At 45.7% G+C, this 17,659-nt stretch overlaps 1 protein-coding gene across 1 annotated transcript in view; it reads right to left on the reverse strand.

Annotated features, from left to right (window-relative positions):
• Positions 1 to 17,659, reverse strand: part of Rpgrip1 (RPGR interacting protein 1) — a 56,642-nt gene that overhangs the window by 36,180 nt on the left and 2,803 nt on the right. The window contains exons 2-8 of the mRNA XM_032917819.1: positions 15,265 to 15,375; positions 12,289 to 12,430; positions 9,938 to 10,164; positions 8,796 to 8,904; positions 7,934 to 8,062; positions 3,818 to 3,923; positions 567 to 590 (exon numbers count right to left, since the gene is read on the reverse strand). Of these exons, the coding sequence (XP_032773710.1) occupies positions 567 to 590; positions 3,818 to 3,923; positions 7,934 to 8,062; positions 8,796 to 8,904; positions 9,938 to 10,164; positions 12,289 to 12,430; positions 15,265 to 15,340 (813 nt within the window). The 5' untranslated portion in view covers positions 15,341 to 15,375. The remainder of the gene's footprint in view (positions 1 to 566; positions 591 to 3,817; positions 3,924 to 7,933; positions 8,063 to 8,795; positions 8,905 to 9,937; positions 10,165 to 12,288; positions 12,431 to 15,264; positions 15,376 to 17,659) is intronic.

Here is a 17,659-nt window from a genome sequence, read left to right on the forward strand (position 1 = left end):
GCCATAGGCACTTACCCAGTTTTGTCTGCACCCCACTCACAGTGAGTAAGGTCAAGACTGAAGATCAGATCAAGAACAGCCACAGGATATCTTGTTGCCTTATGCATGTCAAGAGAATACTCCTAGGAATTTTTGAGTAAATGTTATAACTTACTGTTGTAATAAACTAATAAGTACCACTTAACTCAGGACTTATATTTTGATTTTGCTGAAAACAATACAATAAATATCATTGATTATAGTAATAGCATAATTCATCTTACCAGCAACAATATGACCTGATAGCCAATTTAATTGCCTTAACTCTACTGACATATAACCCGCAGCAGCACACAGATTTCTTTGGATTTGATTGCTTTGGTTACTAAGAATAGAGCCAAAGATCTTCATTAATTACCTTCTGTTGCCAGGAGAGGTGGTGCACGCCGTTAGTCCCAGCACACAGGAGGCAGAGGCAGGGGCATCTCTGAATTTGAGGCCAGCTTGGTCTACAGAGTGAGTTCCAGGGTATTTAGGGCCCTGTAGAGAGATCTTCTCTCGACAGCCACAACAACAACAAAAATTACCTTCTGGAGCAAGTCTTCATATGCCTGGAAGAAATAAATAAGCATCATTTCACCAGTTCATCAATTTCGTGAGATACTTGACATCTCTGTAAGAAAACTTGACATCTCTGTGTCAGGTGTGGCACCCCACGCCTGTCAACCCAGCACTCGGGAGGCAGAAGCAGGAAGATCTCTAGGAGTCTGAGTCAAGTCTAATCTCCGTAACAAGTTCCAAGCTGGCCAGGGCTACAGTGAGACCTTATCTCAGAGAGAGAGGAAAAGAAAAGATGTGTTACGCTTCAGTCAAGTAGCCATGCCCTGGACAGTGCAGATGCCACTGTGTCCACTCACCCAGAGCAGGAACCTAGAAGCCACCTTCTCCACTGCCCTCACTCTCTCTCCTTTGGGAACAGAGTCCATTTTGTTATGTCTGGGACTTTAGATCCCTTTTTCTGCAGGCTTCTGTCCACCTGGGTCCTCATCTAGTGTCCTTGGTTCCCTGCCCTGGGCTTCTACAAGAGTTCTGTGTCTACAATCTGTTATTCTAGCCTTTATTCTGTTCTCCTGACTTCTGCGATTTCCTTTTTAGATTTAGTTATTATATGTGTATGTGTGTTTTGCCTGCATGAATGTATATGCATATGTACCTGGTTCCTGAAGAGGTCAGAGAAGGACATCAGATCTCCTGGACCTGGAGTAGAGACCTTTGTGAACTGCTATGTGGGTGCTAGGAACTGAACCTGGATCTTATGCAACAACAAGTGCTTTTAACCTCTGCACCATTTCTTCAGCCCCCTTTCCTATTTTGCTTTTTTTTTGGGGGGGGGCAGGATCTCATGTAGCCAGGTTGGCCACAGGCTTGCTATGTACTTGATGATTGCCTTGAGATATTGCAATTCTAGAGACATGGGAAGATTTCAGGACACAATATAAAAACTCTCCTACATTAGCAATATTCCTACCACTTGGAACTGGTAAGAAGAATGGGTACATTGTAACCACTTCCCAAAAGATATTCGTTATCTACCAAGATGGATTTCAATTCTCTTGCTTTTAAAAGCCTGTGAGGAGTTGGGGATTCAGCTCAGTGGTAGAGGGCTTGCCTAGCAATCGAAAGGTCCTGCATTCGGTCCCCAGCTCTGGGGGGGGGGGCGCTGGAGAGATGGCTCAGCGGTTAAGAGCACCCCACTACTCTTCCAGAGGTCCTGAGTTCAATTCCCAGCAACCGCATGGTGGCTCACAGCCATCTGTAATGAGATCTGATGCCCTCTTCTGGTGGGTCTGAAGACAGCTACAGTGTACTCATATACATTAAATAAAAAAGAAAAGAAACGTTTTCCTTCTCTTGCACACCTTGTACTCCATGATACTCTCCTGATATTTCAGAATTTATTTCATAATGAGTCCTTTTAAAAAGGTTTTTAAATTTAAATTTCTAGTGCATGTATACACGTTGTCTTGCCAGCATGTGTGTCTCTTTGAACCACTGCATGCCTAGTACTTGCAGAGGCCAGAGAGGGAGCTGGAGCCCCTGGAACTGGAGTTACTGATGATTGTGAATGTCTGCGTGAATTGCTGGGAATTTTTTTTAATTTATTCATTTATTTCATGTATATGAGTACACTGTTGCTGTCTTCAGACACACCAGAAGAGGGCATCAGATCTCACTACAGATGGTTGTGAGCCACCATGCGGTTGCTGGGATTTGAACTCAGGACCTCTGGAAGAGCAGTGGGTGCTCTTAACCACTGAGCCATCTCTCCAGCCCTGCTGGGAACTTTTTTATGAATCTTCTTCTGCTTGCACAGCTGTCTCTGGGGGCTGGCCCACTCCTTTTCTTGATAGCTCCTTACCTCATGTAGAGTTGTTCTGTGAACCTGCTGCAATCTCACTCCTGCAACGACCTTAGAGACTAGCGCTGTGTCACTCTTCGATGTGATCTTTAATTTGACTTAAAAATACAAACAAGCAAACACCACCGGCCGGAAGCAGACGCCTTCCTCAGTGTCCTCTAAGACCATTCATCTTAGTGCTTTGCGCGGTTTTCATACTTTGTATATACTGGCTCATTAAATGGACAATGCTGAATTCACTTAGACCTCAAGGCCATATTTCCACCATCCTCACGGTAGTTTCTAGCCTGGTCAAGAGGAAAGCTATGGTTCTAACCTGAATCAACCCCTGCTGTGCTGGCTTGAATATGCTTGGCCTTAGAGTGGCACTATGAGAAGTGTGGCCTTGTTGGAGGAATTGTGTCACTATGTGGGTGGGCTTTGAGGCCCTCCTCCTAGCCATGTGGGAGCCAGTCTTCCCCTGTTTGCCTTTGGAACAAGATGTTGAACTGCTCAGCACCTCCGGCACCATGCCTTTCCTGGACACTGCCATGATTCCTGCCTTGATGATACTGGACTGAACCTCAGAACCTATAAGCCAGCCCCAATTAAAGGTTGTCCTTTATATGAGTTGTCTTGGTCATGGTGTCTCTTCACAGCAGTAAAACCCTAAGACATCTGCTCAGCCTCTTTGTCCTTTTATACCTCAGTCCAGTTGCTTGTCCTCCTTGGGGTGCAATTCCCTCAGTGATGTGTGTTCTTACCTCAGGTTTGTTGCGTTAGAACAGGGCATACCCTAAGTACCTAGGACAGGACCAGGTCCTCAGCATATAGAAATTGCTCGCCAAAGGCTTGCCTCCAGCCATGATGATTACAGAATTACATTCTGATCCCTAGGCTTGGGACCTAGCCCTGACACAAATTAACCCTGACAAATTCCATCTTACCAGGCAAGGGCCTAGGGCTTCTCTGTAACAGAACTAGTGAACAAATTGAGAAAGCAAGAGACTTGCAAGGTTTAGATTGAATACTGATACTGTCTGTCTATTATATGACCTGAGACAAGTAGCTTAGTGTCTTTGAATTATGACATCACATAGGTAAAACAGAAAAAACAAAAACCCAGCTGGGTGTGGTGGGCACACTGGCAATCCCAGCATTTGAGGGGTAGGCAAAGAAAGGATCGTGGAAATTTGAGGCTAGCCTGAGGTACAGTTGGCCTACTTTACAGAATAAGAGCCCATCACAAAGAAGGGGTGGATACAAAGGAGAGGAAGAACAGGAAGTGAAGGAAGAGAAGGAGGAAGAAGGAGGGGCTGGAACAAGTTTGTTTATTAAGTAACTTCCCTCCCCTTTTTGCAGAGGTTGAGCTTAGGGCCTCATGCACGAACTCCTTGGCTTTCCCCTCTCTAAAAAGCACAGCTGATTATAGCAAGTCACCTCTTGAACTCGTGTCAGCTGGGCTTCTGTGGCTGCCAGCGAGGCACTCCTCTCGTATAAGAGCTTCTTAAGTCGAATCAGCTCCACGTTCTCTTTAATGGTAGCGCTGCAGATAGAAGACACTAACTGTTCATCTGCCGCCCAGGACCTCTGCTGTTTCCCATTCTGCAAGCCCCCCAGCCCCCGACACACACACACATAACACATCGGAAATGGGAAGTCTGCAAAATAGCCTTTCTCCTGTTAATTCGACAGCTGAGACATGAAGATCACCAACCTTAAACCTTGACTTCTAAAAAAAAAAAAAAAATAGAGGGGTTGGGGATTTAGCTCAGTGGTAGAGCGCTTGCCTAGCAAGCTCAAGGCCGCCCTGGGTTCGGGCCTCAGCTCAAAAAAAAAAAAAAAGGAACTGTCTTTTTTAATTATGGTTCTTATATTTTCTCAGAAGTCTTACAGAGTCCAACTAAATATATGCCTTATTCCCTTAGAAACATAAATATAAACACAATGGGAGTCTCTTTAAAAAAAAAAAAAAAGATTTACTTATTTAATATGTGTAAGTACAGAGTAGCTGTCTTCAGACACCAGAAGAGGGCATCAGATCCCATTACAGATGGTTGTGAGCCACCATGTGGTCGCTGGGAATTGAACTCAGGACCTCTGGAAGAGCAGCCAGTGCTCTTAACCACTGAGCCATCTCTCCAGCCCCCAGGGGTCTCTTATTATTTCCAGTCCTATGGGATGATGTTCCCAGGTATTTGATTTAATTTACATTTTTCAGGCAATATCTCTAGATAGCCCAACCTGGCTGTTTCTCTTTCTTTCTTTCTTTTTAAAAAATGATTTTTAAAAATGATGGTGGCATATATTTTTAATCGTAAGACTCAAACTTGGGAGGCAGAGGCAGGCAGATCTCTGAGTTGGAGGCCAGTCAGAGCTACAAAGAGATTTCTAGGACAGCCAGAGCTACACAGAGAAATCCTGCCTTGAAAAGCAAAGCCAAAACAAAACAAATTATTCGATGGCACACACCTTTAATCTCAGCACTTCTGGAGGAAGAGGCAGGGTCTTTGTGAGTTCGAGGTCAAACTAGTCTTCAAAGCAAGTTCCAAGGCAGCCAGAGCTACTTAGCTACTTAGGAAAACCTTGTCTCAAAAATAAAAAAATAGATAATTAATTAATTAATAATTAATTAAAAGATTTTAGGAAGGACTTAGGCTCACTCTGTCTCACTGACTCTCCTAGCTAGTTATGAAGGAGATCTTTAAATTACACTGCTGCTCGACTCCACCTTTACGTAATTAAATGGGGGGCTTAAGTATCCAGTGTTTAAGGATCTCCACAGGCTTGGGTTAGCTGTGCAGTGGGTAGGCAGAAGGACTTCCGAGCATGCAGGAGGTCCCAAGTTTGGTCCCTGGCACTGTGTAAAGCAGATGTGGTGGGGAATGGCTATAATCCCGGTGCTTGGCAGGGAGAAGCAGGAGGATCAAAGGTTCAAGGTCGTCCTCTGCACCTCAGTGAGTTTGGAGCAGCCAGAGTTACATGAAACCCTGTCTCAAAAAGCAAATAAAACAAAACTTCACTGGACCGCCTGCTATTCAGCCTCAGGTAGTCGATGAAGGAGGGCTGCTGTCAAGTAATGGAAACCAGGTAGAGTCCTACATGCATAAGTTTAAGAGAAAGGAGCTGTGTTTGAATAGTTTCAGCTGTACAGTAGTTTGGGGGCAAGGCAAAGCTATATACAGAGAGAAGAGAAGGATCAGGGTCGTCAGCGATTGGGAAGGAGACACAAACAGGCAGAGCCCCGAGGATTTTCAGTACAGTGAATATGCCGTGTTATGTAATGGCAGGTCCATGTAATAACACACTTGCCCAAACTCCCCGTATGCACAACAGCAAAGATGACATCAGCTTTTCCTCTGCCTTAAATTTGTTCATTTAAAAAATTTTTTTCTCTATTTTTCCTTGGCCTGCCTGGAATGCCCTAGTCTAGGCTGGCCTTGAACTCATAAACATGCACCTGCCTCTGCATCCCAAGTTCTGGGATTAAAGGAGTGTGCCCCCAGTTCTAGCTGTTAGCTCACTTTTGTAATGAAGACACCACTTCTGATTCAGTGGTAAAGAATATTTTCTGCTGTTGGAAAGACAAAGTCCCAGGGTAAACCAGCACTGAACCCCAATTCCAAGGGATATGGCGCCCTCTTCTGGCCTCTCCGGGCACCAGGCACAGAGTGCCTGCAGGCAAAAATCATTTGTACACACACAAGACACACATAAGTCTTTAAACTGTAAAGACCTGAAGAGTTGGCTTGGCTGTTAAGGCACTTGCTGCTCTTGTAGAGGATTGGGGTCAGTTCCCAGCACCTAGATGCTGACTCCAACTCCCCTCTTCTGACCTCCACAGATACCAGGCACTCACATGATGCAGACACACTTGCAAGCAAGAACATTCATCCATGTGCAATGAAAATAAACTTAAGTTAAACATTTAAATGAAAACAAACTGAAGGGCTGTGGGCAGGAGTATACGATACTACCTATGACAGGGGTATACGATACTACCTATGACAGGGGTATATGATACTACCTATCACAGGGGTATATGATACTACCTATTCAATTTGGCTATAAAACTGAACAACTAATCTAAACACTGCAATCTATTTTGTCTCTGTGTGTGTGTGTGTGTGTGTGTGTGTGTGTGTGTGTGTGTGTGTGTGTGTACACTCATACTCCCACATTCATTCTCACACACAGGCATGTGGGGCTGATGCTGGGTATCTTCCTCCACTTTAGGCAAGATCTCAGATCTCAGAGAACATGGTTAGGCAATGAGCTTCAGGGAGTCCCTTGTGTCCCTTGTGCTGGACCTGTAGGAGCAGCTGCCACACCCAATTTGTCCTCGGCTGCTGAGGTTCCAAACCCCAGTCCTCACGCTTCTATGCCAAGCAGTTTACTGCCTGGGCTAATCTCCCTAGACTCTTTTTTTAAATTAGTTTCTTTCTTTGACAGGTGTGGTGAGTCTTGCCCTCAGTTCCGACACTTCTATGTAGACCAGGCTGGCCTTCAACACAGACCCAAGAGGCTGTGGCCTCTTGGGTGTTGGGATTAACATAACCACAATGCCTAACTCACCTACTTCTTTATATGCAGGGATTTTTGTTTTGGGGGTGTTTTGTTTTGTTTTGAGTCAGGGCTTCTCTGTGTAGCTCTGGCTGTCCTAGCACTCACTCTGTAGACCAAGCTGGCTTCAAACTCAGAGATCTGCCTGCCTCCTGAGTGCTGGAATTAAAGGCATGCGCAAGCACCACTACCACTGCTCTCTTAGTTTGCTAGGTACTCCTACTGTGAAAGTAACTTATTTGCCGGATGTAATATCATCTTGGAGATTTACTGTCTCAGTCCGCTAGCCTAGGCCCAGTGCTGGAAGCTTCTCGCCTCCAAATCTAATTGAGGCCTAGAATGCTTTCGGCCTCTGAGGCTTGCTGCTGGATAAGCTCACCCTTTCTTCTTCTTTCTGATCACTTACTGGCTGGTCAACTCTGCTGTTCTGGATCAAAGTCCTCTCCGTGATAACTAGTTCAATCTGGTTTCTCTTGGTTGGTTTCTCCTGAATTGCTCCGCTTGGCCTCAAACTATCTATCAACTGTTTTGATCTTCTTGCTCCTTATCCTCTGTCTCCTTCTGTCTTCACCTGTATCTAGTCTAGCTTGTTCTCTCTGCAACCTGTCTCTGTACAACTGTCCCAGTAAAAGTGCCTCTTCTCTCCCTCTCCTTCTCCCTCTCTCTTTACCTCCCCCTCCCTCTCTCCTTACCCCCTCTCCCCTAAATACCTTTCCTTTCTTCTCTTCATGAGAGTTGGGCATATCCTATTTTGTCGAAAGTTCTTCTGAGTCGTTATTTTGTCTGCCACTCAATTAGACATCACTTTCAAACATGGGTGCTTCCTTGTACAAAGTGGCTTTACCTTTGTTGTTTGGGATTAAAGGTGTGTACTAAGGGTGGGTCTGTATTTTAGTCAGAGGGAAGTCTTTTTTCCTCAGAAATGAAGAAAAGCCTCAGCTAGGAACCTTTTTCTGCTCAGTGCTGTTGGAAGCACAGAATGTTAGCTCTCACCGAAGTTCTGCAGCCTTCTGAGCACACTCCAGTGAGCTTCTCTGTTCAAGCTTTTCAACGTTGGACATTTTCTCAGGAGACCTGGGGGTCTCTTCCGCATGTGTAGAGTCAGTAGTCACAATATGAGTACTGTTAGGCATACAAAGACCAATGAATTTAGCCCAAATCAGGAATCTGCAGATAAAAACTATCCTGTTATAACTGAGAGAGATTAAACACAAAAGGGAGATGGCAAAAAGTTTTTATAGGGCTTAGAACTCAGATAATCACTTTCAAAAATTGTTAGGAAAGTCAGCTGGGCAGTGGGGGCGCATGCCTTTTATCCCAGGGCTTGAGAGGCTGAGGCAGGTGGATCTCTGTGAGTTTGAGGCCAGCCTGGTCTACAAATCAAGTTCCAGGGCAGTTAGGGCTACTCAGAGAAATCCTGTCCAGAAAAAAAAAAAGTTAGAAAAGTCAGTTACCTTAGGATAATCTTACGAAATATAGCCTGCAAGTGTCAACACAGGAGACAAAAACTAAAAAGAAAGAAGAATCCTTTGTCATGAAAAGGACTTTTATTCTTCATTCAAAGGATGGAGAAATGCTTGTTTTACGAATGTAAATATGAACAGAAAAGTGAAATTTGACTGGAACTCACAGAGCTCCCCCTGTCTCTGGGCTTGAGTGTTGGGACTACGGGAATACCCATCCTTTTGGCTCTTGTTTTGTATTTCTAAACAAGACATTTCGAGATTTTGACTCAGAGCTGCCTTTCATCTTCTCTGATTATTACTGAAATCAGCAACACTCACTGATCCTTAAGTGATAAATTCCCAACTAAAGCTTTGTGGGTACCAACTTGGGACCCTCCAGAGGCACTCACAGTTGGCTGGGCTCACTGGTTACTTCCATGCTGGGGTTTTCATCCATCGCATAGTCCTTAAATGTGGGAGGGGCTGTGTGGCTGCGTCTGTCATTTGGCCCTGAAAAGTCTGGGCAAGAAAGAAGAAAATGAAATGTAGCCATCACTGTACCTTCCAGAACACCACATACTGAAACCTGGACACCAAGTGCTGGCCACTGAGAGCCTTGAGACTTGGGGAAAATCTTTATGTGACAATTAGCCACAGAGCACTTCTTTCCTTCTACATATAATCACAGCTGCAAATAGCTTCAGCCGTAAATGCTGACTCAGTGAGTGGTACAAGTCGGAGGAAGAAAGACACAAGCTGTTCCAAGTCTGTGTGTCCAGCCTAACCTCGTTCATAACAGGTGGTCCATCATGCTTAAATGTATTCATTTATTGCATTTTGGTTGCTTGCTTGCTTGGTTTTTTTCGAGACAGAGCTGTGGCTGTCCTGGAAATAGATATGTAGACCAGGCTGGCGTCAAACTCGCAGAAATCCTCCAGCATCTACCTCTGGAGTGCTGGGATTAAAGAATAAGCCGCCATGCCCAGGAGTCCCGATTTTTTCAATGTTTACTTTTTTATTAACATGTAACAGCGGGTTCTGCAGTTTTACACATGTGTATCCTCCTCTGCCTCCCACATGTCATGCCCTGATGGAATATCATCCTTCCCCCAGACAATCTTCCCTTATCACTGTTACCCTCTTTTTACTCCCTTTCTCCTCATTTATTGTTAGTTTTTTTTTTTTCTTTTTTTCGGAGCTGGGGACCGAACCCAGGGCCTTGTGCTTGCTAGGCAAGCGCTCTACCACTGAGCTAAATCCCCAACCCCTTATTGTTAGTTTTTTGCTGTTGTTTAGTTCTGTTTACTTTGGTGGTCCCCGAGATTTACCTACCGTGTTAAACCTGTTAAGTAAGCCCTTTGCCACTGAGCTACATGCCAGTAAGGAATACAGAAATTTGGACCCAACTTAGGGTTAGGGGATGAGGAAGGATTTTAGGAAAGTGGAAAGATGAGAAAACAGAGATGGACTGTGACTGGCGCTTCAGCCCCCGGAGGGAAGACGGGAGGGGTTCCAGCTTCACTCTGCTTGGGTTTCTGCTGTAGTTACACACCAGGTCTGCGTCCCACGTGGACTCGAGACTGTGTACCGCCTGCTGCGGTCGAGGGACACTGGCGCTGCATACGCGCTTTCCTCCTAGGAACCTGGGCGCCAGGGGTCACCAAGGAGCGCAGGGACGCTGAGGCCCACGGCGGCCTCTTCCTCACAGGCTCCTGGAGCACAGCAAGTGTCCGTAGGTCTGGTTGGGTAGTGGTGGACCGCTTCATGTTCGTCCTTGGCCTGTGGCAAAACAAACCACATGGGTTTCCCCACACACCAGCTCACGCCTAGGCTTGGTTCTAGCTGTGCAAGCCTCAGAGCTGGCCCCCAGCACTGATGTGGTAGGCTACTATCACTATGTGTTTGGCTTATATTTCCACATTGGGGTCCATCATTGAAGGTAGCCAGAAGAAAATCTCAAACAGGGGTAACCTGGAGACAGGGGCAGAGGTAGGGGCCATAGAGGGATACTGCTTTCTGGCTTGCTCACTCCAGGGCTAGCACTACCGGCAATGGTTCTCCCTTAAGGAAAGGCCCTATAGCTGGATCTTCCTGTTTGTTTTTTTACTGTTGTTGTTTTTGTTTTGTTTTGTGTTTCAAGTCTGGATTTTTGTGTAGCCCAGGCTGCTCTCGCCCTCACACCCTAGAACTCCCTGGCTTGCTCGGGCTATCACAGCTTTTCTCCCACAGCTACAAATCATCCAAACGCTTTGTCTACCCTGAGCTCTCTCCCCACCACCAAGTCCAGTCTACTGCTTTTTCTCTCTGCTCTGGCTGTCCTCCTGGAACTCGCTCTGTAGACCACGCTGGCCTCCAACCTCTCCCTGCATCCCTCAATCCGTATTTGTTACAGTGTCCCTCTGGCTGCCTCTTACCCTTAACTCTCCAGCCCAGGGTCTGGGCTGCCCTTCTCTATATAATCCAGCCATTTTGACTCCACCAGTCTTTTAAAAAACCCTTTGCTCTCTTGGCCAGGCCCTCTTAGTCAGCAGCTCCGTTCTTGCTCTCCCTGCCCCTCTCTCCTCACGTGGCCCAGCTCAGTCTGGCCACATTCACTCTGGACCCTTGGAGACACCGTTCCTCTTTATCCTCTCACAATGCCGACAGTGAAGCTTCTCCACCATAGCTAGGAACAGTCCCGTCCTCCTTTTTATTTTTTTTTTTTACATTCAGTGCCCTAAGCTAAAATTAATCTCTGAGTCAGGCTGGGTGATACAGGCCTTCCCTCCCAGCACTGGATTTAACTGCGGCTCAGTCCATTGCTTGTAATCCCAGCCTCGGGGGCAGAATGCTTCAAATTCCAGCCCTGTCCGGTTACTTAATGTAACTCGGTCTCAAACAAAACAAGACTAAACAACAACAACAACAACAAAAAGAACACAAAAAGGGGCTGGGAGCTAGGGGTGGGGATGAGGTGGGGTGGGGGAGGAGACACCAGGGAGATGGCTTGGCAGCACTGGCTGCTCTTCCAGAGGATCTGGCTTTAATTCCCAGCACCCACACTGCAGCTCACAACGGTCTAACTCCAGTTACAGGGGATCTGACACTCCTGCACCAATGCCATATAAAATAAAATTAGATAAATATTTAAAGGGGAGGGAGCTGGGCATCCTGGAACGTTCCTTTGATATCAGTACTCAGGAACTAGAGGCAGGTAAAACTGTGTTCAAGGCCATAGTTGTCTACACAGAGCAGCAGTTCTCAACCTGCGAGTCTCCGCCAATATTTACATTACAGTTTATAGCAATAGCAAAATTACAATTATGAAGTAGCAACAAAAATAATTTTATGGTTGGGGGTCACCACAACATGAGGAACTGTATTAAAGGGTCACAGCACTAGGATAGTTGAGAACCACTGACATAAAGGGTCCTAGGACAGCCAAGACTACATAATAAGACCCTGCTGTTAAGAATGGTCTCTGCTCTTCCAGAGGACCAGAGTTCAGTTCCTAGCACCCACATAGCACGTTCACCACCTGTAGTAACAAATCTCTTCTGGCCTTCTAGGGTATCTCCATGATATACACAGATGCATGCAAATAAATAAAATAAAATAAATCAGGGGCTGGAGAGATGACTCAGCGGTTAAGAGCACTGACTGCTCTTCCTGAGGTCCTGAGTTCAATTCCCAGCAACCACATGGTGGCTCACAACCATCTGTAATGGGATCTGATGCCCTCTTCTGGTGTGTCTGAAGACACTACAGTGTACTTTATATATATTAAATAAATAAATATCTTCAGGACTGACATCCTTGATGTTTGAGTCATTTTTAGTATATACATCTAAGCAACACGTAATCCTTTCACTTGAGCATGGAGCCAATGCGGTGTAATTTGGAAATTTGAAGAACTCTGCGTACCTTCTGCTTTTATCTCGTTGCTTTGGAGAGAGTTCCTTCACCACCATGGGATCTTCATGGAGTTGAAAGGGTCTGTAGTTCAGTTTCTCTCGGTTCATCTTGCCCAAGCGTGACTGGGCCTTTACATTCTTACCTGAAGTCCCTGAAGAGAGTCATTGAAGAATATTTTTTACACATTTCCTTGTTTATTTATTTTATTTCATTTATTTTTAAAGAGTCTTGGGCCGGGGTTGGGGATTTAGCTCAGTGATAAAGCGCTTGCTGCAAGGCCCTAGGTTCAGTCCCCAGCTCCTAAAACAAAAAAACAAAACAAAACAAAAAAAACCAAACAAACAAAAAAAAGAGTCTTGGGCCTAGTAGTGTTGCACATGCACTTAATCCCAGCACTCAGGAGGCAGAGGCAGTGGATTTCTGAGTATGAAGCCATCTTGGTCTACACAGAGTTCCAGGACAGGGCTACATAGAGAAACCCTGTCTTGAAAAAATAATGATGGCCCACGTCTTTAATCCAGCACTCAGGAGATAGAGGCCAGCAGATATCTGTGGGCTCAAGGCCAGCCTGGTCTATGTAGAGTTCTAGGCCAGGCCAGCTATGGTAACACAGTGAGACCCTATCAACATATAAAAGAAACGAGTGGACAGAAGGCTTCCAAGTCCTTTCCTGGCAGGCTCTATACAACAAACACAGCATGCTTGAAAAGAGCTCCCCATATACAAATGTAGAAACACCAGGAGCTTTCTTTGTTTTTCCAAGATAGGGTTTCTCTTGTGTAGGAACTCAGCAGTTAAGAATGGTCTCTGCAGGGGTTGGGGATTTAGCTCAGTGGTAGAGTGCTTGCCTAGCAAGCTCAAGGCCCTGGGTTCGCTCCCCAGCTGGGGGCGGGGGAGAAAAAGAAAAAAAAAAAAAAAAAAAAAAAGAATGGTCTCTGCAGGGTTGGGGATTTAGCTCAGCGGTAGAGCGCCTGGCCCTGGGTTGGGTCCCCAGCTCGGGGAAAAAAAAAACAAGAATGGTCTCTGCTCTTCCAGAGGACCAGAGGTCAGTTCCTAGCACCCACATAGCACGGTTCACCACCTGTAGTAACAAATCTCTTCTGGCCTTCTAGGGTACCTCCATGATGTACACAGACACATGCAAATAAATAAAAATAAAATAAATCAGGGGCTGGAGAGATGACTCTCTGTCCAGGATCTTAGAGATCCACCTGCCTCTACCTCCCAAGTGCTGGGGACAAAAGGCATGAACTACCACTACCCAGCTACAATTTTTTATTATAAGAATTTCAGGCGGGGGTTGGGGATTTAGCTCAGTGGTAGAGCGCTTGCCTAGGAAGCGCAAGGCCCTGGGTTCGGTCCCCAGCTCCGGAAAAAAAAAACAAAAACAAGAATTTCAGGGGCGGTGATGGAGAGATGGCTCAGCAGTTAAGAGCACTGACTGCTCTTCCAGAGGTCCTGAGTTCAATTCCCAGCAACCACATGGTGACTCACAACCATCTGTAATGGGATCTGATGCCTTCTTCTGGTGTGTCTGAAGACAGCTACAGTGTACTTATATAGAATAAATAAATAAATCTTTTAAAAAAATTCTTTAAAAAAAGAAGATTAAAAGAATTTTAGGGCACTCTGAGTGTCTCAGACTACACACCCATCTCTTCCTTTTTAGGTTTCCCTTGAACAGGAGGCCAATGCATACAGGACTTGGTTGGTTTTATTTTTCAAATAAAATTGTTTAAGTCTGAAAAAAATTGAAAGCCAAAAGCCAACGACTTCAATGGCGGAGAGATGAGTCAGTCTGTAAAGCCCTTGTCTCACATCATGAGGATCTGAGTGCAGCTCTCCAGAGCACAGGTGAAAGGTCAGTGGCAGTGGCATGTGCCTATGATAGCAACAGTGGCCAAGACAAGTGGATACCTGAAAATTCACAGGCAAGCCACCTAGCTTACATAGTCATGTCCTAAGTCAATAACTGACCCTGTCTTGAAACAAAAAGTGGAAGGTGACAACCACCAAGACTGTCCTTTGACCTCTAGGATGTACTCCCTCACATACGGATGTGTACACAATATACACACAGAGAATCAGAATAAACTGTTAAGAAAACCTAATGTGGAGGGCTGAATAGGAATGGCCCCGTAGACTCATGTGTTTGAATGCTTGGTGCATAGCGACTAGACTGGCATTATTAGGAGGTGTGGTCTTGTTGGAGGAAGTGTGTCACGGGGGTGGGGCTTGGGGGGGGTCTTACTTGCTCAAGCTGCACATAGTATGATACATAGTGTCCTGCTGCCTGTGGATCATGATGTAGAACTCTCAGCTTCTCCAGCACCACGTCTACCTGCATGCCACAATGTTTCCTTCCTAAACCTCTGACGTAAGCCAGCCCGGACTAAAGATTTACCTTAGAAGAATTGCAATGGTCATGGTGTCTCTTCACAGATATAAGCCCTTAAGACATCTAAGAAGTGGGGCTGGAGAGATGGCTCAGCGGTTAAGAACACTGACTGCTCTTCCAGAGGTCATGAGTTCAATTCCCAGCAACCACATGGTGGCTCACAACCATCCGTAAAGAGATCCGATGCCCTCTTCTGGTGTGTGTGAAGACAGCTACAGTGTACTTATATATAACAAATGAATAAATCTTAAAAAAAAAAAAAGACATCTAAGAAGGCTCAGAGGCAGCTCAGTGGTTAAGAGCGCTTGCTGTTCTTGCATGGGGCTCTGGTTCAGTTCCCAGCACCCACCATAACTCAACCATCCATAACTCCTGATGCCTATTCTGAGCCTCAAAGCACCACTTGCATGGGATGCATGGACTCCCTCATGTATCCACACCTCCACATATAATTAGGTAATATCTAAATAAAATGAAAATTTAAGAAAAGGGCTGAAAGAAAAGTCACCACTGTGAAGACTGTCATGGCAGACAAGGAATTCTCTCAGTCAGTGAAGACGTCCATATCCAGGCACTGGATGGCCTACCTTTCGACAAAGGAATGGAGTCTGTGTCTCTAACTGGCCGATCCTCTGGCATATGATCCAGGAGATGCATCATCATCTCGATTACCGGGTTCTGAGAGAGTCTAGAAGACACTAAAGAAAGGGAAAGTCTTTATGAAATTATAACTTTGTCTTCTGCAGGGTCTCTCTAAATTGCAGGAGGAATTTTCCAATACTGTGTGGTAGTACTCAATACGGTTATTTGTGGTGGTGTGGACAAGTCTGAGGCCATGCACTCAGTCATCATGACATGGCCTGGAACTCACTTCCCCTTGCCTCCTGGGAGCTGCCATCAAAGGCTTGCACCGATAGGCTCAACTTTCCAATAGGCTCAACTTTCATAGTTTATGACATCCAGTGTGTCTATTCCCTGTGTGAGGGCCCCTTCGGGAACATAAGAATGGAGATGGCTGCCTTGCTTGGCATTGGGGGAACTTTAGAAAGAGGCGTCTCCCCATTCTTATTAGAGACAGGGTGATAAGTTTAAGGTCAGTCTGGGTTACATAGTCAGACACTGCTTCACTAAATGATAATTAAGCTGGGTGTGGCGGCATATGCTTTAATCCCAGCACTCACTTGGGAGATAGAGGCAAATTGATTCCTATGAATCTGAGGCCAGTCTGATCTACATATTGATTTCCAGGGCAGTCAGCTATGTAGAGAGACTCTGTCTATCTAAAAAACAAAAAGTAGCAGCAGCAGCAGCAGTAGCAACAACAACAACAACAACAACAACAACAACAAAAACCACCACCACCAACAAAGATAGTCAAGAATCCCTCTCCCTTGAACAAACAAGCAATAGAGGCAAAAGTGTGGCCCTTTGTGAATTCTCCCCTGTCGTTGGTAAGTGGGAGAGAGTGCAGGGAAGCCTGGGTGTGATGGCATAGGCCTGGAAAGCCAGCTTTGAGGAGGACACAGGGGGGATAACCACAAATTCTGGGCTAACCTGGTCTACATAGTGAAGTCCAGGCTAGCCAGGGGTATGTCTACTGGAGACCCATCTCAAAGGTGGAAAGCCACAAATAACGAGCATGGGGGAGAGAATGGTGCTAGGGAGGCCTTTGCTCAGCAAGAGGTTGGGAAGGGTGGAGGTCGGAGACGGAGGAGCGGCACGCATCCTGCCGGCCCCAAAGCACTGAAAGTGATGGGATTAAAGGTGACTTGGTGGATACCTCCGAGAATGGTAGTCAGGGAGAAAATGAACACGCTTCTTTTGCCCTTCTCAAAAGCATCAAGGTGAAACATGGGAGATTATGAATATGCATCAGATAAAAAACTTACAGTCCTGGCTCCTTCCGGAGAGCTCTTTGCTGTTCCTTCCCCTGGACTCTCTGCGGTCTCTAATACCCCTGCTTCCAATCCTCTTGTCCTCCCCGCTGGCCCAAGGAGACACTAATCCCAGCCTTTAACTGTTAATTCTTTGTGGCTGTTTTTAGCTTTCTTTCTAGAGAAGACTGTACTCCCTCCCCCACCCCCCAATAGCATGTTGGACTTGGAGAGAGAGAGCAGAGAAAGCGTTGCTTAACCCAGGGACTTCTCCACTAAAACTAAAGCTGAAAAATACACACATGTTTGACTTAAGGTTAATAACAATGAGTTGGTATTGAGAAAATGACTTTTCCATCTGTTCTTAAAGGACTAGGTGTGGGATCCCTTGCCTGTACTCCTCTGGCCAAGGCAGGAGCAGTGAGTCTGTAGCTAGCCTGAGCTACATAGCTATTGACTTTAAAAAAAAAAGAGGCCAGGTAGTGGTGGTGCACGCCTTTAATTCTAGCATTTGGGAAGCAGAGGCAGGTGAGTCTCTATGAGTTCCAGGCTAGCCTGATCTACAAAATGAGTTCCAGGACAGCCAGGGCTCTTGCACAGAGACATCATCTCCAAAAGCAAAAACAAAAAACCAGTCACTGGAAGGCCAAGACAACTGGGAAAGGAATGAGTCCTGAGATCTCTTTAAGGAAAAAAGACCCCAGGGGAGCACTGTCCCCGGCCTAATACACGGCACCCAGAGCCTTCTCGAGGGAAAGATGAATTCAGACAATTTAATGTTTTCCCACTAGAGCTTAAAGCAGTCTACTGTTTGTTTTTGTTTGTTTTTGATTTTCAAGACAAGGTTTCTCTGTGTAGCCCTGACCACCTTGGACCAGGCTGGCCTCAAACTGCCTGCCTCTGCCTCCTAAATGCTGGGATTAAAAGTGCGTGCCACCACCCCTGGTTGCTTGTTTTGAGACAGGGTTTCACTTTGCCACCCTGGCTGACTAGGGCTCAATAAAGGAGGCTGAGCAAATGCAGAGCGATTCCAAGTGTGGGATTAAAAAAGTGTGCACGACCTGGCTATGCTTTTTTTCCCCTTTTCTTTCTTTCTTTCTTTCTTTCT

This window comes from Rattus rattus, chromosome 12, assembly GCF_011064425.1.
Source record: "Rattus rattus isolate New Zealand chromosome 12, Rrattus_CSIRO_v1, whole genome shotgun sequence".
NCBI classification, from domain to species: Eukaryota; Metazoa; Chordata; class Mammalia; order Rodentia; family Muridae; genus Rattus; species Rattus rattus.